Source organism: Anopheles cruzii, chromosome 3, assembly GCF_943734635.1.
Source record: "Anopheles cruzii chromosome 3, idAnoCruzAS_RS32_06, whole genome shotgun sequence".
In the NCBI taxonomy this organism is placed as follows: Eukaryota; Metazoa; Arthropoda; class Insecta; order Diptera; family Culicidae; genus Anopheles; species Anopheles cruzii.
The window spans coordinates 14,977,488-14,991,989 of NC_069145.1; the positions used below are offsets into that span (position 1 = coordinate 14,977,488).

Sequence of the window (14,502 nt, forward strand, 5' to 3'; positions counted from 1 at the left end):
ACAACGGTTTCCGCTAGACACCAGGTTCCTTTGGAAATCACCTCCCCACATTTCCATTGAATTCCGTGAATCATGCCTGAAAGCGGCGGCAGCACCACGGGCGCCCACGGCTTCCGGTTCAACCGCGACCTCCAACGCTTCGCTCACTAACGGACCGATTTGTTGCTGTGCCGAGAACGCATCGCATTGATTTTATCACGAGCCCATTTCCATTTTCCCCTTTGGGTCCACCTTAACGTTTTCCTTGAAAAACGAGCGTAAAAATACGACGCCCCCGGATCCGGAAGTGGGTACGGAGCGCTCACCGTACGGACACTCCCGGGCACCCCGGAAGTGAAAGACTTACGTGTTTGCGGTTGTTGGGTCTTTCTTTTTCGCCCCACACGGCGGCGTAGCAAATCAAACGAAGTTTTTCCGAAGCCCAGAGAAAAGCAGGGCCCGGGAAAACTCCACCCGAGGGTCCTTGAGGTGGCCCGGTAATGGAACCGGTGCAACTTGCTCCTTTTACAGCGGTGCGCCATTTGCTCCAAACGAAGTGAAGCTCGAACGTAACTCTTTTATATTTGTTGACCCTCAACTACCCGACCCGAACTTGCCCGCTCCACAGGAACGAGAAAACGCGTGTGGCGGCATGCTATGCACCCCGTCAATTTATGTACTTTCGAAGCAAAGCTTTTTATTTTCCCGTGGCCGAAACTCTGGAGCTCACCGAAACTTCCCCCCCAATGCAGCAGCCGGGTACCGGGGTTGGTTCGTTAACCGTCAATCTTGCCATGGGTGAGGCTTACACTCGCTTCCCGTACGGGTCCGGGAAGCGCCGCACTGAAAACCGCTGAGGCGAGGAAGTAAAACTTTCGAGAACACCAGAACGCCGGAGTGGATGGAGTTTTCTTGTCGTGAGCATTACCGGAAACCGGAAGTTCCAGATTTACCAGATCGGTGCTGCAACACCCATCCGACGGGGGTCCGGTGGTGATTGTTTTTGTGCACAACCCGGTCGACCCCGCAACCGCAGCGGGGCGCTCTGTGAGCGCAGTTCAGCGCAAGGTGCAGTCCTGCAGTCCTGCAGTCGATGCAAATCAAAGCCCGGGCGGCTTTCGCTCGGTTGGGCTGTCAGTGCAGGGACTTCAAAACGTCCGGCTGACCGATGGAGCTGCGAAAGCGTGCTCCTTTCATGTAGGTAACGGAATTTTCCCCGCTTTAACCTCTCTCTCTCTCTCTTTCTCATGCCAATCGAACAAATGCTGTGTGATACCCACCGTGGTATGCAATGCAAACGAAAGTGCAATGAAAACTCCTCGACTACGATTCGACTGATGCACAAACGGAAAGCATAAAAGTTCAGATAACGAAAAAGGGAAAACTCTTGCGAATCGCACGAAATGGTGGTTATTAATTTCTTATCAATGCCATGGGGCAACCATTTCGGAAGAAGCAAAAGTCGAAAAGAATGGCATCACGGTTTTCGGTGGCACTAAAAATTAACACACCACCGCCAACGGGTGTGTAATGATAATAAAAACCGATATCCACTAACGATAGCCATTGATGACAGCACACACCAACACACCCACACACACACCGACAAACCGGTCGGTTGTAAAAGTTTGACATTCGCCCATTTGTGTGGTGGCAGATTGCTGGCGAATGTTTTTCACCTCTCGGCGGGCACCACCGTCGTTTGTGGCACACGACATCTACGCCCGCGGGAGGTCATTATCATCAGCCAGTAAAACTGTGGCACGCGAACGAACTCACCACAAGCCGGGAGCCCGTGGTTAGACACCGGGAAATCCATAAAACGGCGGATGTGTCCTCCGTTTTTTTTGACCAACCCCAAGCGCTTTGGCCTTAGCTGAGGTCCCGAACGGTCTGGTGTGGATGGCCAAACAAAAAACAACAGATATCATGTAGATTCCCTTTTCCTACATGCACCGGCAAATATACAGTGACGGTCACAACTTTCAGACCACTGCTTCTGTTGACGTAATGAACAGAGGTTAAATGCTGCAGAAGGTTTTCGTGCTAAGAAAAATTATTTACGGCTGAATATTAGTTTATCTACGTAGGAAAGTAACAAAAGGTGGCATAATTATTCCAGCCATATTCCAGCCATTCAATGCCATAAAGGACCAATTCGTAGAACAAGAAACAAGAGTGAGCATGCGGATTGAATCGTCTGTTCAATTAATTGTAGTGGAGTAATCGATATTCTTAGTAAAGATAATAATTAACGATAAATGACAACGTGAAAGGGACATCCAACAACCATTTATGCTTTGCGTAAAGAAATTCTTCCATAAAGTAATGAACCATAAAACAACCATCAAAAGCCTCTCAGATCTGAGCCTCTGAGATACAAGTGAGTTTGTAGAGTTCTGACTTTTGCTAACTGGCAAGAAAAAGCACGTTCCGTTCAATATAATTGGAAAAAAATTAAATATTACTGGGGCATTAGAGGGAATCCAGTTAAAAGAGGCTGTTTTTGGACAGTACTCCGTACAGTAAACTAACGAACAAGGAATATTCCATGAATTAAGTCCAATTTTCGTATACACATTCACTGTAAAACGGCCAAAACGTTGGTCCAAAACGGTCCAAAACGTTTGACCTCCACTGTAGGTAATCGATCGAGAAACGATTGCCCTTACCGTTTGGCGGTGCGAGGACTCTACCGAGGTCCTTGGTTCTTGCCCAGAAGCGCCCAATGATGATGGCTAAAATTCTGAGCACCACAAGAGCATGAGCACTCGGCTGCCGGCTTCATCTTCTGCCGGCCCATTTGGCGATCGTAAAACGACTCGCGCTATCAGTCAGCGAGTCTCTACCAACGGAAGGAAAAACCCACACTTTCTGGCCAATAAAAGAGGGATAAATAACAAATGTGTGTTCACTTTTCCGAACCAGCGGCTCTGGGTCCAACGAGAAAACAAAATGGACGACCATCTCTGCAGGGCACGGTTTAGTTGCAAAGGCGGACGAGCAAAAAACAAACCTATGCCAACCAACTACACGGAACCAGCAGCGCAACGTGTTCCAAGTGTCCCAAGTTGGTCAACTATTTTCTAGCCGAATGACCCGCAACCCGGGTCGCCAGGTTCGGTCGCTTCCGGTGCGCCCCGCCTTAAGCCTAACGAATCGATTGGCGATAGATGGGCGGCGAGGCTATTTGGTAGGAAAAATCGACCGATTTTCGCCCAACCTGACCTGCGTGGGTCGGTTCCTCTTTTTCACTCTTTTCCGGTTCCGGGATCGGGGGGTGAAAACGATTAATGGGCTTGACATTTGTTCGGCTTTTTTTGGGTTCGGCTTGCTCTTTGGCTTGGGATCCGCGCCACTTTGTCCGTCATTTTGCGCCAATCCACAGCCATTTTTTTTCCACCCGACGCTGACACCGCTGGGAAGGTCATTAGGAAAGGGCAAGACCTGCGGTGGAAGGTTATAAAGACATTGAATCCCCTTCGCGCCGTTCCGTGGGATTCCGCGTGTTTATGAGTATTGTGTATCAATCGTGTCAGGGTTCTGGACCCGGGGGGACTTTCGGTACCCATCCCCACCGGACGGGATTAATGACGAGCGGGTGACTGATTAATGGTCAACACTTTATCGCTTAATCGAAACCCATCATCATCATCATCATCATCATCAGCGTCTTCGTCGGTCTCGTTGGGTTCTAAATTGGGAGTGCGCTCTCCGCGGGGTCTCCTCCAAATAGTGATTTGGGCACGTGATTTTAAAAAGGGGGTTTCTGTGCCAGGCAGACCGCAGTTACTAACCGTAGATTATGTTGTCTTCGCTAACCGATCCGCAGTGCCGATGAAGGTGAAGAAGACGGATCTGCCAGTGCTGCCGCAGGACACCGATATGTTGCCACCGCTCGACGATGGGTCCGACGGTTCGGTCTCGTCGGACAACAACTCCGAGGACGAAGAAGATGACGACGATATCGACGATGAGGAAGACGAAGAGATGATGGGCGATGAACCGATCGAGAGCGATGACGACGAGTACGATTCCGAGGAGGACTTTGACAGTGGCAGCGATAAGCCATCGGACGCCGGGTCGGCCGACACTGGGTCGGCGGCCTGGGACAGTTTCACAACGCCGCCACCACCGAAGGACTCGAAGAAACAGGACATCGGTGGTCCGATCGGTGGCAGCGTGTTGTACGGTGGTGGATTGCCCAGTACGACCGAGAAGGGGTCGGCTGCTGACCTGATAACTACACCCATCACCGCCATCCCGACGCCGGACCCGTACTTTACGCACTTCGATCCGCGCAACGAGCACCAGAGCTTCAAGGTATGTGCGAGCCCCGGAGTTGGCGTTGTATATACTGTTCGTAGAATTTGCACGCCGAATTTCAGGAAGCCCAACAGCGGCTCGAGGAAAGCCACCGCGAGAAGGTGACCCGCGTCATGAAGGACTGGTCCGATCTGGAGGAGAAGTACCAGGACATGCGGCTGGCCGACCCGAAATCGGCGCAAACGTTCAAGCAGCGTATGACGGCCCGCTTCCAGGTAAGAGCTGTCGGATGTCATTCGGATTACGCCCCGGGCCGGACTTGCTGCTGTCGGCCATCATCTCGGTCCCTGCTGCATGCCTCCGAGCGCTTCCGATGGCCGATGCAGTTGGTCCGGCGTAGATTGTACACGTTGGTGTGTGTAGTTGCCAGTAAAACCATGTCATGATTTTTCATTCTCTTCTCCGATCATATGTCGCACCGCTTTTGGAGATTCGGACCGGCGAGGCGCGGATCCCTCGATCCCGTAACCTCCGTAGAGTCACTCAAAAGCGACACTTTGGACACGAGAGCATGCGACATTCGCGAAGTAGTGCACTGCCGATAGAGACATATAGAGCAATGAGCCGTAGATAGAGTAATCTGTTTGGCAAACAAACGAATGCTTCACTTGCGCGCTGTCCGTAGTCCATAGCTGGGGCTTGGGCCCAATTTATCGTCCACCGTGCGAGCTTCGCTTTACGCGAACGCCTTATCCACATCACGGATTTCGTCCAATCTAAAACGCGAACGGCGACCAAAGCTAACGATTATGTGGCGATCATATCCGAACGATTCGGTCGTGCTGGCTGAGCTTGATGGTTGCATATTTCGCACGTACGCGGCCACCGTTTTTTTTGCCTGTTTCGTGAAGTGTTCGTTCGTTTGCTCGGCATGTGCTTCGTGCTAGACATGAGCGCGGTGTGTTAGTTTCGTAGTGGTGCATTCCGTCCGACGGACCAAATAGTAGCACATCCACACAGATTTAGAAAAAAACAGAACAACCTCAAAAAAATGGTGACATGAGTTTAACGGTCCCGTTCGTAACTAAACTCTGGCCCCCCCGCAATGGTGGCCCCCTTCTGGTTTTGGTGTAATATTTTAGACTTCTGTGCAGGCACTGGAAGAGGAAGGCAACTCCGAGAAGCACCAGCTGGCGGCCATGCACCAGCAGCGCGTCCTTGCCCACATCAACCAGCGCAAACGGGAGGCGATGACGTGCTACACGCAGGCCCTCACCGAGCAACCACCGAGCGTGAGTATTACCGCACTTTCACAAAGCACCAACAGCACCAGCACCAGTCCAGCACCAGTCTTATCCCAGTCCCAGTTTTGATGAAGTTTGAAAACATGTCTCAATTCTAAGAGACAATGCCGTGAAGAAATTAACAGGAGACCAGGCTCTGTTTTTTTGCTTTTTCCCTCTGCATACCTTCAGGCGTTTTTGGGCTACGAGAAGCTTTGAGTACACTGATTGCTAAGGCTACCGGCTTCTGCTGCAAAAAAGTCGGTCCAAAAAGTTTCAGTGTTTGCAACACACTCGCAATTAGGTTCCCAAATTCAGTGACGAGTTTGTGCACTTTTGTTGACGGCGAATACATAAGCCCCTTGAACCGTGGTGCTTGTAACGGACCAAAACGTAGCCAATCAAACCTCACATAACGCTTTCCCTTGTCCTGTATGCAAAGTGTCCGTTACATTCATTGCAGATAAAAAGATGATGCTTTTCATAGATATGGAAAATCCAAGTTCGGAGCTGAGACACTTGCGATTGCAAAACTTGGTATCCAACCCGCGGTTCCCGTGGTGTTGACCAGATTTAATTAAAACTCGAAGAAACAGAAACGAAATTTTAATTGTAAAACAAATGATTACTTTTTCCGCGCCAACGATAATCTGCGGCCCTCTCAGCGCCATTAAAATGGCAACCGGTGGCGCATGGTGGAGGATTTTCCCCCCCGGGGGACTGCTAATGGGTGGCAGAAGTTTTCGTAAGCCCCCCGCTCGTGTGCGCAATTTTCATGTGACCGTCGGTGGAGCTCGTTGGGTTGGTGTTCTTTTTTTTGCGCGGCGACACCAACACACACCATGCACATGTCGCCCGTTGCATCGTCACATATGATGCAATGGCGTTTGGCGAAATTTTAATGAACTTTGTCGGTGGCCGTGTACGTGGACCACCACCGAACTTTCCGGATCGAATCCGGGTCAGATGGATGGGTCACGTTCTCCGTACGCATGCTCCCCGTGTGGCACGTGTCCGTGTGGCCGTGCCCGAGCCCTGCGCCGAGTGTGCAAACTTTGCCATTGTTTAATTATCTTCGGAGATTGTTTTTGGCTGATTGCAGGGCACCGTTGCAGGGCGGATAGCAAGATGTGGCTGCTGACATACTTTTAGACTGCAAACAGTAACGGGGTTTGCCAGGCCGGCAAGTATTGATTTTTGCTTCCTCTTTCTCGGGCCACACCACTCCAACCCCGCATCCAGTCGCATCGCGTGGAGAAGTGTTTGCAGAAGCTGCTACGTGCCCTGCACAAGGATCGTGCCCATGCCCTATCGCACTATCGCCATCTGCTGGGCTCGGGCGGCACCGGCGGGCTGGAGGCGGCGGCCTCCGAGCGTCCCCGTACCCTGGAGCGGCTCGTTGACATTGACCGGGCCGTCAACCAGTCGATGGCGATGCTGAAGCGCTACCCGGAGCTGTCGGTGAAGCTGTCGCAGCTGATGGACGACTACATCCAGGCGCTGCGCTCCAAGGACGAAACGCCCGGTTCGATGCTGGCCATGACCGAGGAAGCGGAGGCCACCATCCTCGACAAGTACCGTGCCGAGATCGAGCGTAAGGTCAGCGAGAAGGAGCGCCAGCGGTTGGCCGAGAAGCAGCGCAAGGAGCAGCGAGCGCAGGAGCGCGAGAAGATCCGCGAAGAGAAGCTGCGCCTGGAGGCGAAGAAAATGGAGGCCGCCTACAAGCAGCAGCAGCAGCAGCAACAGCAGCAGGCTCAACAGCAACAACAGCAACAGCAACAGCAGCAACAACAGCAGCTGCAACAGCAGCAGCAGCAGCAGATGCAGATGCAACAAGCGCAGCAACAGCAGTCCATACAAACCCAGCAGCCATCGCTGTCGGAGCAACCGCAAACTCAGAAACAGTCGGACGTGGACGTGCAAAAGGAAACCGACACCACGAAGGATTACAGCGAGGATGTGGTCATCACGTAAGTGCGGGGCTTGCCCCCCATAATGGGCAAACGATTGACGAACGGGATGGGGGAAGGGATTCGTCTGTTCCATATGACTAATTAATGGTGTCGATGGTTGTGTTACAGAAGCCCACAGCCGACGGCACTGCCGACCGTCGACGACGAAGCCGTACAGCGGGCCGTGGAGGAGGTGGCCGCAGCAGTCGCACACCAGGAGGCGGAGCCAAAGATGCAGCACGTGCTCGCCCACGATATCGGCCACGGTGAACCGGTAAGTTCGACGCGAGGCCAGCGAGGGCGAAGTGCGCTAAAATGGAAATTAATGATCCCTTTACACGCCCCCGGACAGAGCTACTCGGTGCGACGTGAAGTGTACAGCTCACGTGACAGCAAGAACGTCTACTTCACGGTAGGATTCGCCGGCGTCGCTCTGATGGCGGCCGTCTTCGTCGGTGTGGCCGTGGCCAAGTGGAAAGCCTCCCGATCGCCGCACGCTCAAGGCTTTGTCGAGGTTGATCAGGTAAGCTTATCGTGGCAGTCCGTGCCCGCCAGCTCACCCGACCGTCCAGTATGACCAAATTATGACTCCCTCTCCCTCCCGCAGGCTGTCGGAGCACCGGTCACCCCGGAAGAGCGACACGTGGCGAACATGCAGATCAACGGGTACGAAAATCCAACCTACAAGTACTTCGAAATTAAGGAATAAAGTGTGACACCGTCACGTCGTTACACGTGGGAAGCTAAAGCGCAGCCGGGAAGCGCCCGGTAGGTGAACATCCTGGTGAGACAAGAGCAGCAGCAGCAGCAGACAGCGAAAGACAAAACAGAACACGTATTAGAAATCAGCGGTAGGCGCGCGAACCAAGCGAACAACCAAACTACTGTGCGTAGTAGTACCGCGGACACACAGAGTTAGACAGCCGGCAGAAGAGCGTACTAAAAATCGGCTGGCTGGTCGGTACCACAAAAACTAACACAACCAACCGAACCAACCAACCAAAGTTCCAGGAAGTACCGTTGTACCCCGTGCGGGAGAGCGCGCGCCCAGCGGGTGGCAAACATTTTGACAAACGGACACAGCTAAATACGGCCATTTTTTGTATCCCCCCCCAAGCGCCGACGAGGCGAGTATAAACAAACTCTGCTTGTACTAAAAACCAAGCTACAGCAACGGAACGGAGCGTAGAATTGAGTATCAATGTGTGGTGGAGGTAATCAAAGGATGCATTGCCTGCAAGTGAGACGCGTTTGTGGCATTGTACAACAGCACACAACGAGCCGGCACACAAACTCACACAGTTATCTAAGTAATGTAATGACTAAAATCTAAGTAGCCATCGGTCAGCCTGGAACACAGGTGAAGCGGCCGACGACGCGGACGGTGATTTGGTTCCAAGTGTAGTCTTTTGTGTTTCTGTCAGTGTCCTGACACGGAAGACGATAGAACCGGCGGAGGTGAGTTGTAAAGTTTTGTGTGATGAGAGTGTGATTTTGTAGCAGCATGGGAGGCAGAACCCTGCGCAGCACCCCGTTACGATTCCGGTGCTGGTAACACCGCTGCACACGCTACTTACGCTGCTGCGTTTTCTGTTTCCTTTCCTTTTCCGAGTCTCGTCGTAATCTAAGAGCGCCCACAAACGGCTCCAGTTTTGTCTCACGCATCTCGCGGCTGTCCTCGAGCATGCAAAAATGTAGGGCCCGATGCTACCAAAGAATATGAAAAAAGTCACAGTCACTAAGTATAGTCGAAACTCTTGTGCTGCTGCTACGTTAGAGGCTCTCGTTAGTAAGGAACAATAAGGCGAACACACACACAAACACACAAACACACGCATACTCTGTTTCTTTTACTCTCTCTCTGAATACGCATCCTCTAGTCCTGAGAGCAATAGAAAGGCGCGGTTCTGTCCGGCGACAGAAGGCGTGTGATCGATGGCACACACACATACACATACACGCAAACACGATACACGGGATAGTTATATAGCTAAGTAGCTAAATAGTTATTAATTTTCTACGGTCGACTCCACACACTCACACACCTCACGGGGGTCCAGCGCTTGCAGCCGACTCTCCTACAACTCTCCGCTCTCTATAGGCAAGTTGGTCACTCGCAGAGCTCTAGCGTAACACTAGCGAACCGATTAAGGATCAGTCGCATTCGAAGCAGCAGCCGAGCAGATAATAAAAAAAGCCAACCGCAGCGCAGCAACGCTTACACACGAAGCCAACACACACACGAACACACGAACACTACTTCTCATTTGATAAGCTTGTAAGAATATACATGCATAAATAAACGTATATATACAACAGAAACCACATTAGAACATTATATATTCGCTTCACACCACGATTGACGATGCGGCCGGAAAACTCAAGGCCGCGGTGGAGGACCCTCGGGGCGACCCACTCCGGCAAGGAAACAGCAACAGTGGAAAACAATAGCAAGCAAATGCAAACCGAACAACCGCAACAACCGATAACATGTGACGTGGCGTAATAAAGCAAAACACAACTATTTGAAGTATTGTATACATATATTTTTTGTAATACACACCCGCTATACGCTTTCATGAAATTTCATATTTATACCTACCTAACAAACAAAAAAAACAATAACAAAAAGCGGACGAAGAAGAAGTGGAAGACATTTAAAGAAAGCACGAAGCACGCAGCTGCGCTACATATATATATTTACAAATGAACAAAAGTGTACCAAACAACAAAGTGGAAAGCGAACAGCACATGCAACCAACAACACATCACCAAACACACAGCACACACACTCACACAGCGAAACAGATCACCCAGAATAGTCAGCTGGCCGCGCCACGGACCGCCCGAGACCCGGGAAGGTGGTAGCCACGGCACGACTAGTGCCGTGAAACGCCCAAGCGGACTTTCGGCTTTGGCTGACCCGCAAAGCACCGTAAGGACCTCCACTCCGAGCCACCAACCGGCGGCGTGGTTTGTGTGTGCCATCCTTTCCCCAATAAAACAAACAAACGAGAGCTTCTTCCCATCAACATAGCGTAATCACATCTACACAGTCACGCATCCACACGACGGCAGGCATCACTAGCGAAGCATCACCAGCCACCAACCGAACACACCTGTCAGGTTGCCGGAAGCCAGGGCATAGGGCTTCCGGAAGAGCTAGGAAATAGTTCCACATCGCGGACAACTAGTTTTAGACCACTCTCGCGCTCGCTCTTTATAGCCCCAGGTTTTTTGCTTCCCGCGGCCCTGCATTCGTCTGCAAGGAAAATCATGCGCAGGCACAGTGGTAGAAGAAAGGCAACGGGAGAGTGAACAGGTACACGCCACAACCAAACAAACTAGGGATAGCAGAAGGAAAAGGAAACGAGGAAGAGAAACAACAACACAACCCACAATCACTCCGATCAGCAACCGGCAGGCGTGAGGAAGGTCGGAAAATTGCATTCCTAGGCAAAGAAAATTCGTCCATTTTTGTAGGATTTTGCGACGCGCGTTAAAAACATAGGTGTTAGTGAAACAAAAGAAAAAGAACAAAAAGCAAACAAATCTTATCGATAGTGTGTCATTTGAATCCCCGTTCTACCACCACCACCACACATCCCCAACACGTGCAACCGTCGTCCGTCGCGCCATTGGCGAGGCGGACCAGCCGGATGGATAGGCTGCCGACACTGGAAGCAGTCACTGCTACACGGTCAGAACTGGACGAGGTTTCCGCACATATAAAACCCCTCCATCGACACACACGCACCACACAGTGCACCATACATAGGTAGCTGAGCAGCGCTGAACAATCGTACACCGAGGCTAACGTTTAACAAACCAACATTCTACTCAATACTCAATAACATCGCTTCGAGCCAACATGCTTCGCTTTCGTTCGCACGACGCTCTCTTAGTGCTAAGGTTTAAGGGGCAGTGTCTCTCCCTGGATCTGGTTGTTGGCCTTTCCGCTGGGGTACACGCCAACACCCCACGACGTTGTTGGTCCTCCTCTCCTGTATGGGGTTCTCTGCCGCGACGAGATCACTATCCTGCTCCGGGGCGGATTGTACCTTTCCCTTCTTTTCCGAAATCCGAACATCCGCATTAATGATTAAATGAAATTTGGAGAAAAAACAAGGTTTAAAAGAAAATGCCCTCTGCAGAGTGCGAAATAAGCATAAACCAACCAAGAGACGTACTAAATGAAGCAAAACAGCAAGCAAGCAAGCAAAAACAACATATAATCTATGTATAAAAGACCGAAAACGGTAGAAAATTTAAAGCAACAAAAAAAACTAAGAAAGAAACGTAATCAACAACTACAGCAAACACTATAAAGCATACAGACACAACCACACACAGCCACACAATAATGAGATGAATCGTGGGAATGAAAGAGCAAAGAAGAACACTCGAGATGCGGAGAAGGCACCGAGAGAAGGAGAGACAGGGAGGGAGAGGGAGAGAGAGAAGAGGAAATGGGCGAAGGAAGGAAGTGGGACGAGTATGAGGGCAAAAGAACTCAGAATGGAGACATAGATTAGATTATATATCATGTAATAAGTATGGATATATTTATATACAACACATATAAGTGTAATGATGTAAACATTTACATATTAGTTTTAATAGGTGATCATACACAAAAAAGAGAGAGAAGTTATGAATAAAACTGTCCAACCGGTGTAATTAAATTAAACGGCAAGCGAACGGTGAAAGGAGCGCCATGTCAAGCCGAAGAGCCGCAGGCGAAGCAGACGTTGTTTGTAGACGCGGAGCCCGATAGTATAGTGTTTGCGCACTGTCTATAGTTAAACAATAAGGCGGGACACATGGCATGATACTCTACTTTCCACAGGTTGAGTTTTTCTCCGACGAGACCCGACACTTCGCTTACCGTCGTCAGGTCAGGCTACACACTCCCGTTCACAGCACCCGTTCTTAATCCTTTCACACACACACACAAACACACACGTGACACTCGTGCTCCTCACAGAGCCACAGGAGCCAGCTAGCCTTCTAGGATGAAAACAAAACATAATAATTGAAGTCTGCGCCATCTAAAGTGAAGTAGTGCAACGTGAAAGGTGAAAAGTAAAGTGGAAAACCCGTACGCCGGTGCTTAGTTTGTCCTTTTTACAACAATCTACAATACTCCCCGGGGGCATACGAATAGAAACCCGAACAATGGAACCATGAAACCAACTTAAGACAAAACTCTATACTCAAAAACTCAAAGTGTTTAAGGCGAACGCAAAGAAGAAGTGCATATAGAGAGCGAAAGAGAGAGGGAGAGAGCGCATGATGCTAAATCAAAATATTCCGCTTGGTTTTTGTGTTTGAGGTTGAGAAGCGCATACAAACGGCATACTAACTTTTTCCCAGTTTTTTGATGCTACACTGTTGTTACACACTCTACTACTACTACGTAAAGCGCGCCGTAAACGGTGCCGAGAGCACTTAGTATTCCCGTTTTTGATAGCCAGCAACCGAGGGGATCGAAAATCGCTGGAGCGCTCTCTATGTGGCCCGGCGCGGGCCTGACTTACCACAAACACTAGGTGCCCACGTGGCCGGAAACCGGAAAAGTGTACACGCACACACCCATACACACACATACAGATACACCCATTTTCATTCACATCTTTGACCGTACAGCAGCTACCCTCCCGGTGTGGTGTCTCCCCTTTGGTTGAGTATCCTTTTTGGTGGTGGCAAGGCAGAGCCATAGAGAGACAGACAAAAAGAGAAGGAGGGAGAGAGAGAAAGAGAAAGAAAGTTTGTGGCATGGCTCTGGAGTGAAGGGATTCGGAAAATCGTTAGGATTGCGATACACTCTCAATGGCAATCGGGTGACGAACGGAGGAAGAAAAGTCCAACAACAACAGCAAACCAATAAACAACAATATCACAACGTCCCCCGATTGGGCGTGGACGAGTGTTGCGTGTGTCCGACGATGTACATGTATGGAAACAGCAGTAAAAAAGATGAAAAACCAATGTTTAAATAAAAAGTAAAATAAAAAACCAACCGAGGTGACGCTCTATCGGATCGCTGTCGTTGTTGTGTTTGCGTGTGCGAAACTAGTTTGAAGAAAAACAAATCTTGAGTTTGTTCCAAAAGCAACAGTCATCGTGAAGGTCAGAAAAATAGTAACGTTTCAAACATTGTCGAAAGAAAAAATTTACATACATGAAGGAAAGCCGTCTTAGTTACACTATTCATATCTCAAGATCGGCTGAACCGATTTGGCTGGAAATTGCTGGGGAGGTAGCTTAGAACCAGGAGACGGACATAGGATTATCCCGTCCGACCACGTTCCCTTGAATACGCAAAAACGGAATAAGTGAAAAAGTATGGTTAAAAATTTGACAGTTATAAATTAGTAGCTGTTCTCGACGTGCGTCGCCACGCTTCATTTCATTCTCATTTATCGATGATCCGGAGTTTCAGGGGATCGGACTTCGTGGTGACGTATCCGATCGGCTTCCCTTTTCGCTTTCCGTTGGGTACATGCAAAACTCGCGATAGGTGAATTTGGCTCACATTGCTTGAAAACTATCCGAGTTTGACTGAAATGTATCCAGATTTTGTATGGGAGCCCCCTTTGTACAAGTTTTGAATGGGAAGATTTGCGTACAATATTGCGTGCAACATTGCATGCAAGTCACTACCAGTCGCTCTTGTTCTTTTCGTGTTTTTGCAGCTTCAGAAAGTCGATTTTTTTCAAGTCCGTAACGGCAGCTTTGAGGAATTTTTGGAGCGAATTTTACCGGTAAAAACGCCCAAGACACTGGAATGGCTAACAAGTGGTGCACTATGCGAAAACCTGTGCGGTAGGCCGAGAAGAAAAGCGAGAGTAGCGTTTTCCCTGAAGCTTCCGATGGGAACTGATTTTCTTTAGTGCATTGGTACGAGTCTTACCTTACCTTACCAAATGCTAATCGGATTGCTTCCTTTACCGTACAGAATGTTTTGAAGTCGCTTAGAAAATCGCAGCAACCTCGACGGTTTCAGGTCAAACAATTGT

At 49.9% G+C, this 14,502-nt stretch overlaps 1 protein-coding gene across 1 annotated transcript in view; it reads left to right on the forward strand.

The window, feature by feature from the left end:
* The window catches only part of LOC128275454 (amyloid-beta-like protein), a 67,681-nt gene extending 58,999 nt beyond the window's left edge, over nt 1-8,682 (forward strand). Inside the window, exons 5-11 of the mRNA XM_053013954.1 lie at nt 3,812-4,302; nt 4,347-4,520; nt 5,388-5,537; nt 6,771-7,498; nt 7,610-7,754; nt 7,833-8,003; nt 8,088-8,682. Coding sequence (XP_052869914.1) covers nt 3,812-4,302; nt 4,347-4,520; nt 5,388-5,537; nt 6,771-7,498; nt 7,610-7,754; nt 7,833-8,003; nt 8,088-8,189 — 1,961 coding nt within the window. The 3' untranslated portion in view covers nt 8,190-8,682. The remainder of the gene's footprint in view (nt 1-3,811; nt 4,303-4,346; nt 4,521-5,387; nt 5,538-6,770; nt 7,499-7,609; nt 7,755-7,832; nt 8,004-8,087) is intronic.
* Nucleotides 8,683-14,502: the final 5,820 nt, after the last annotated feature.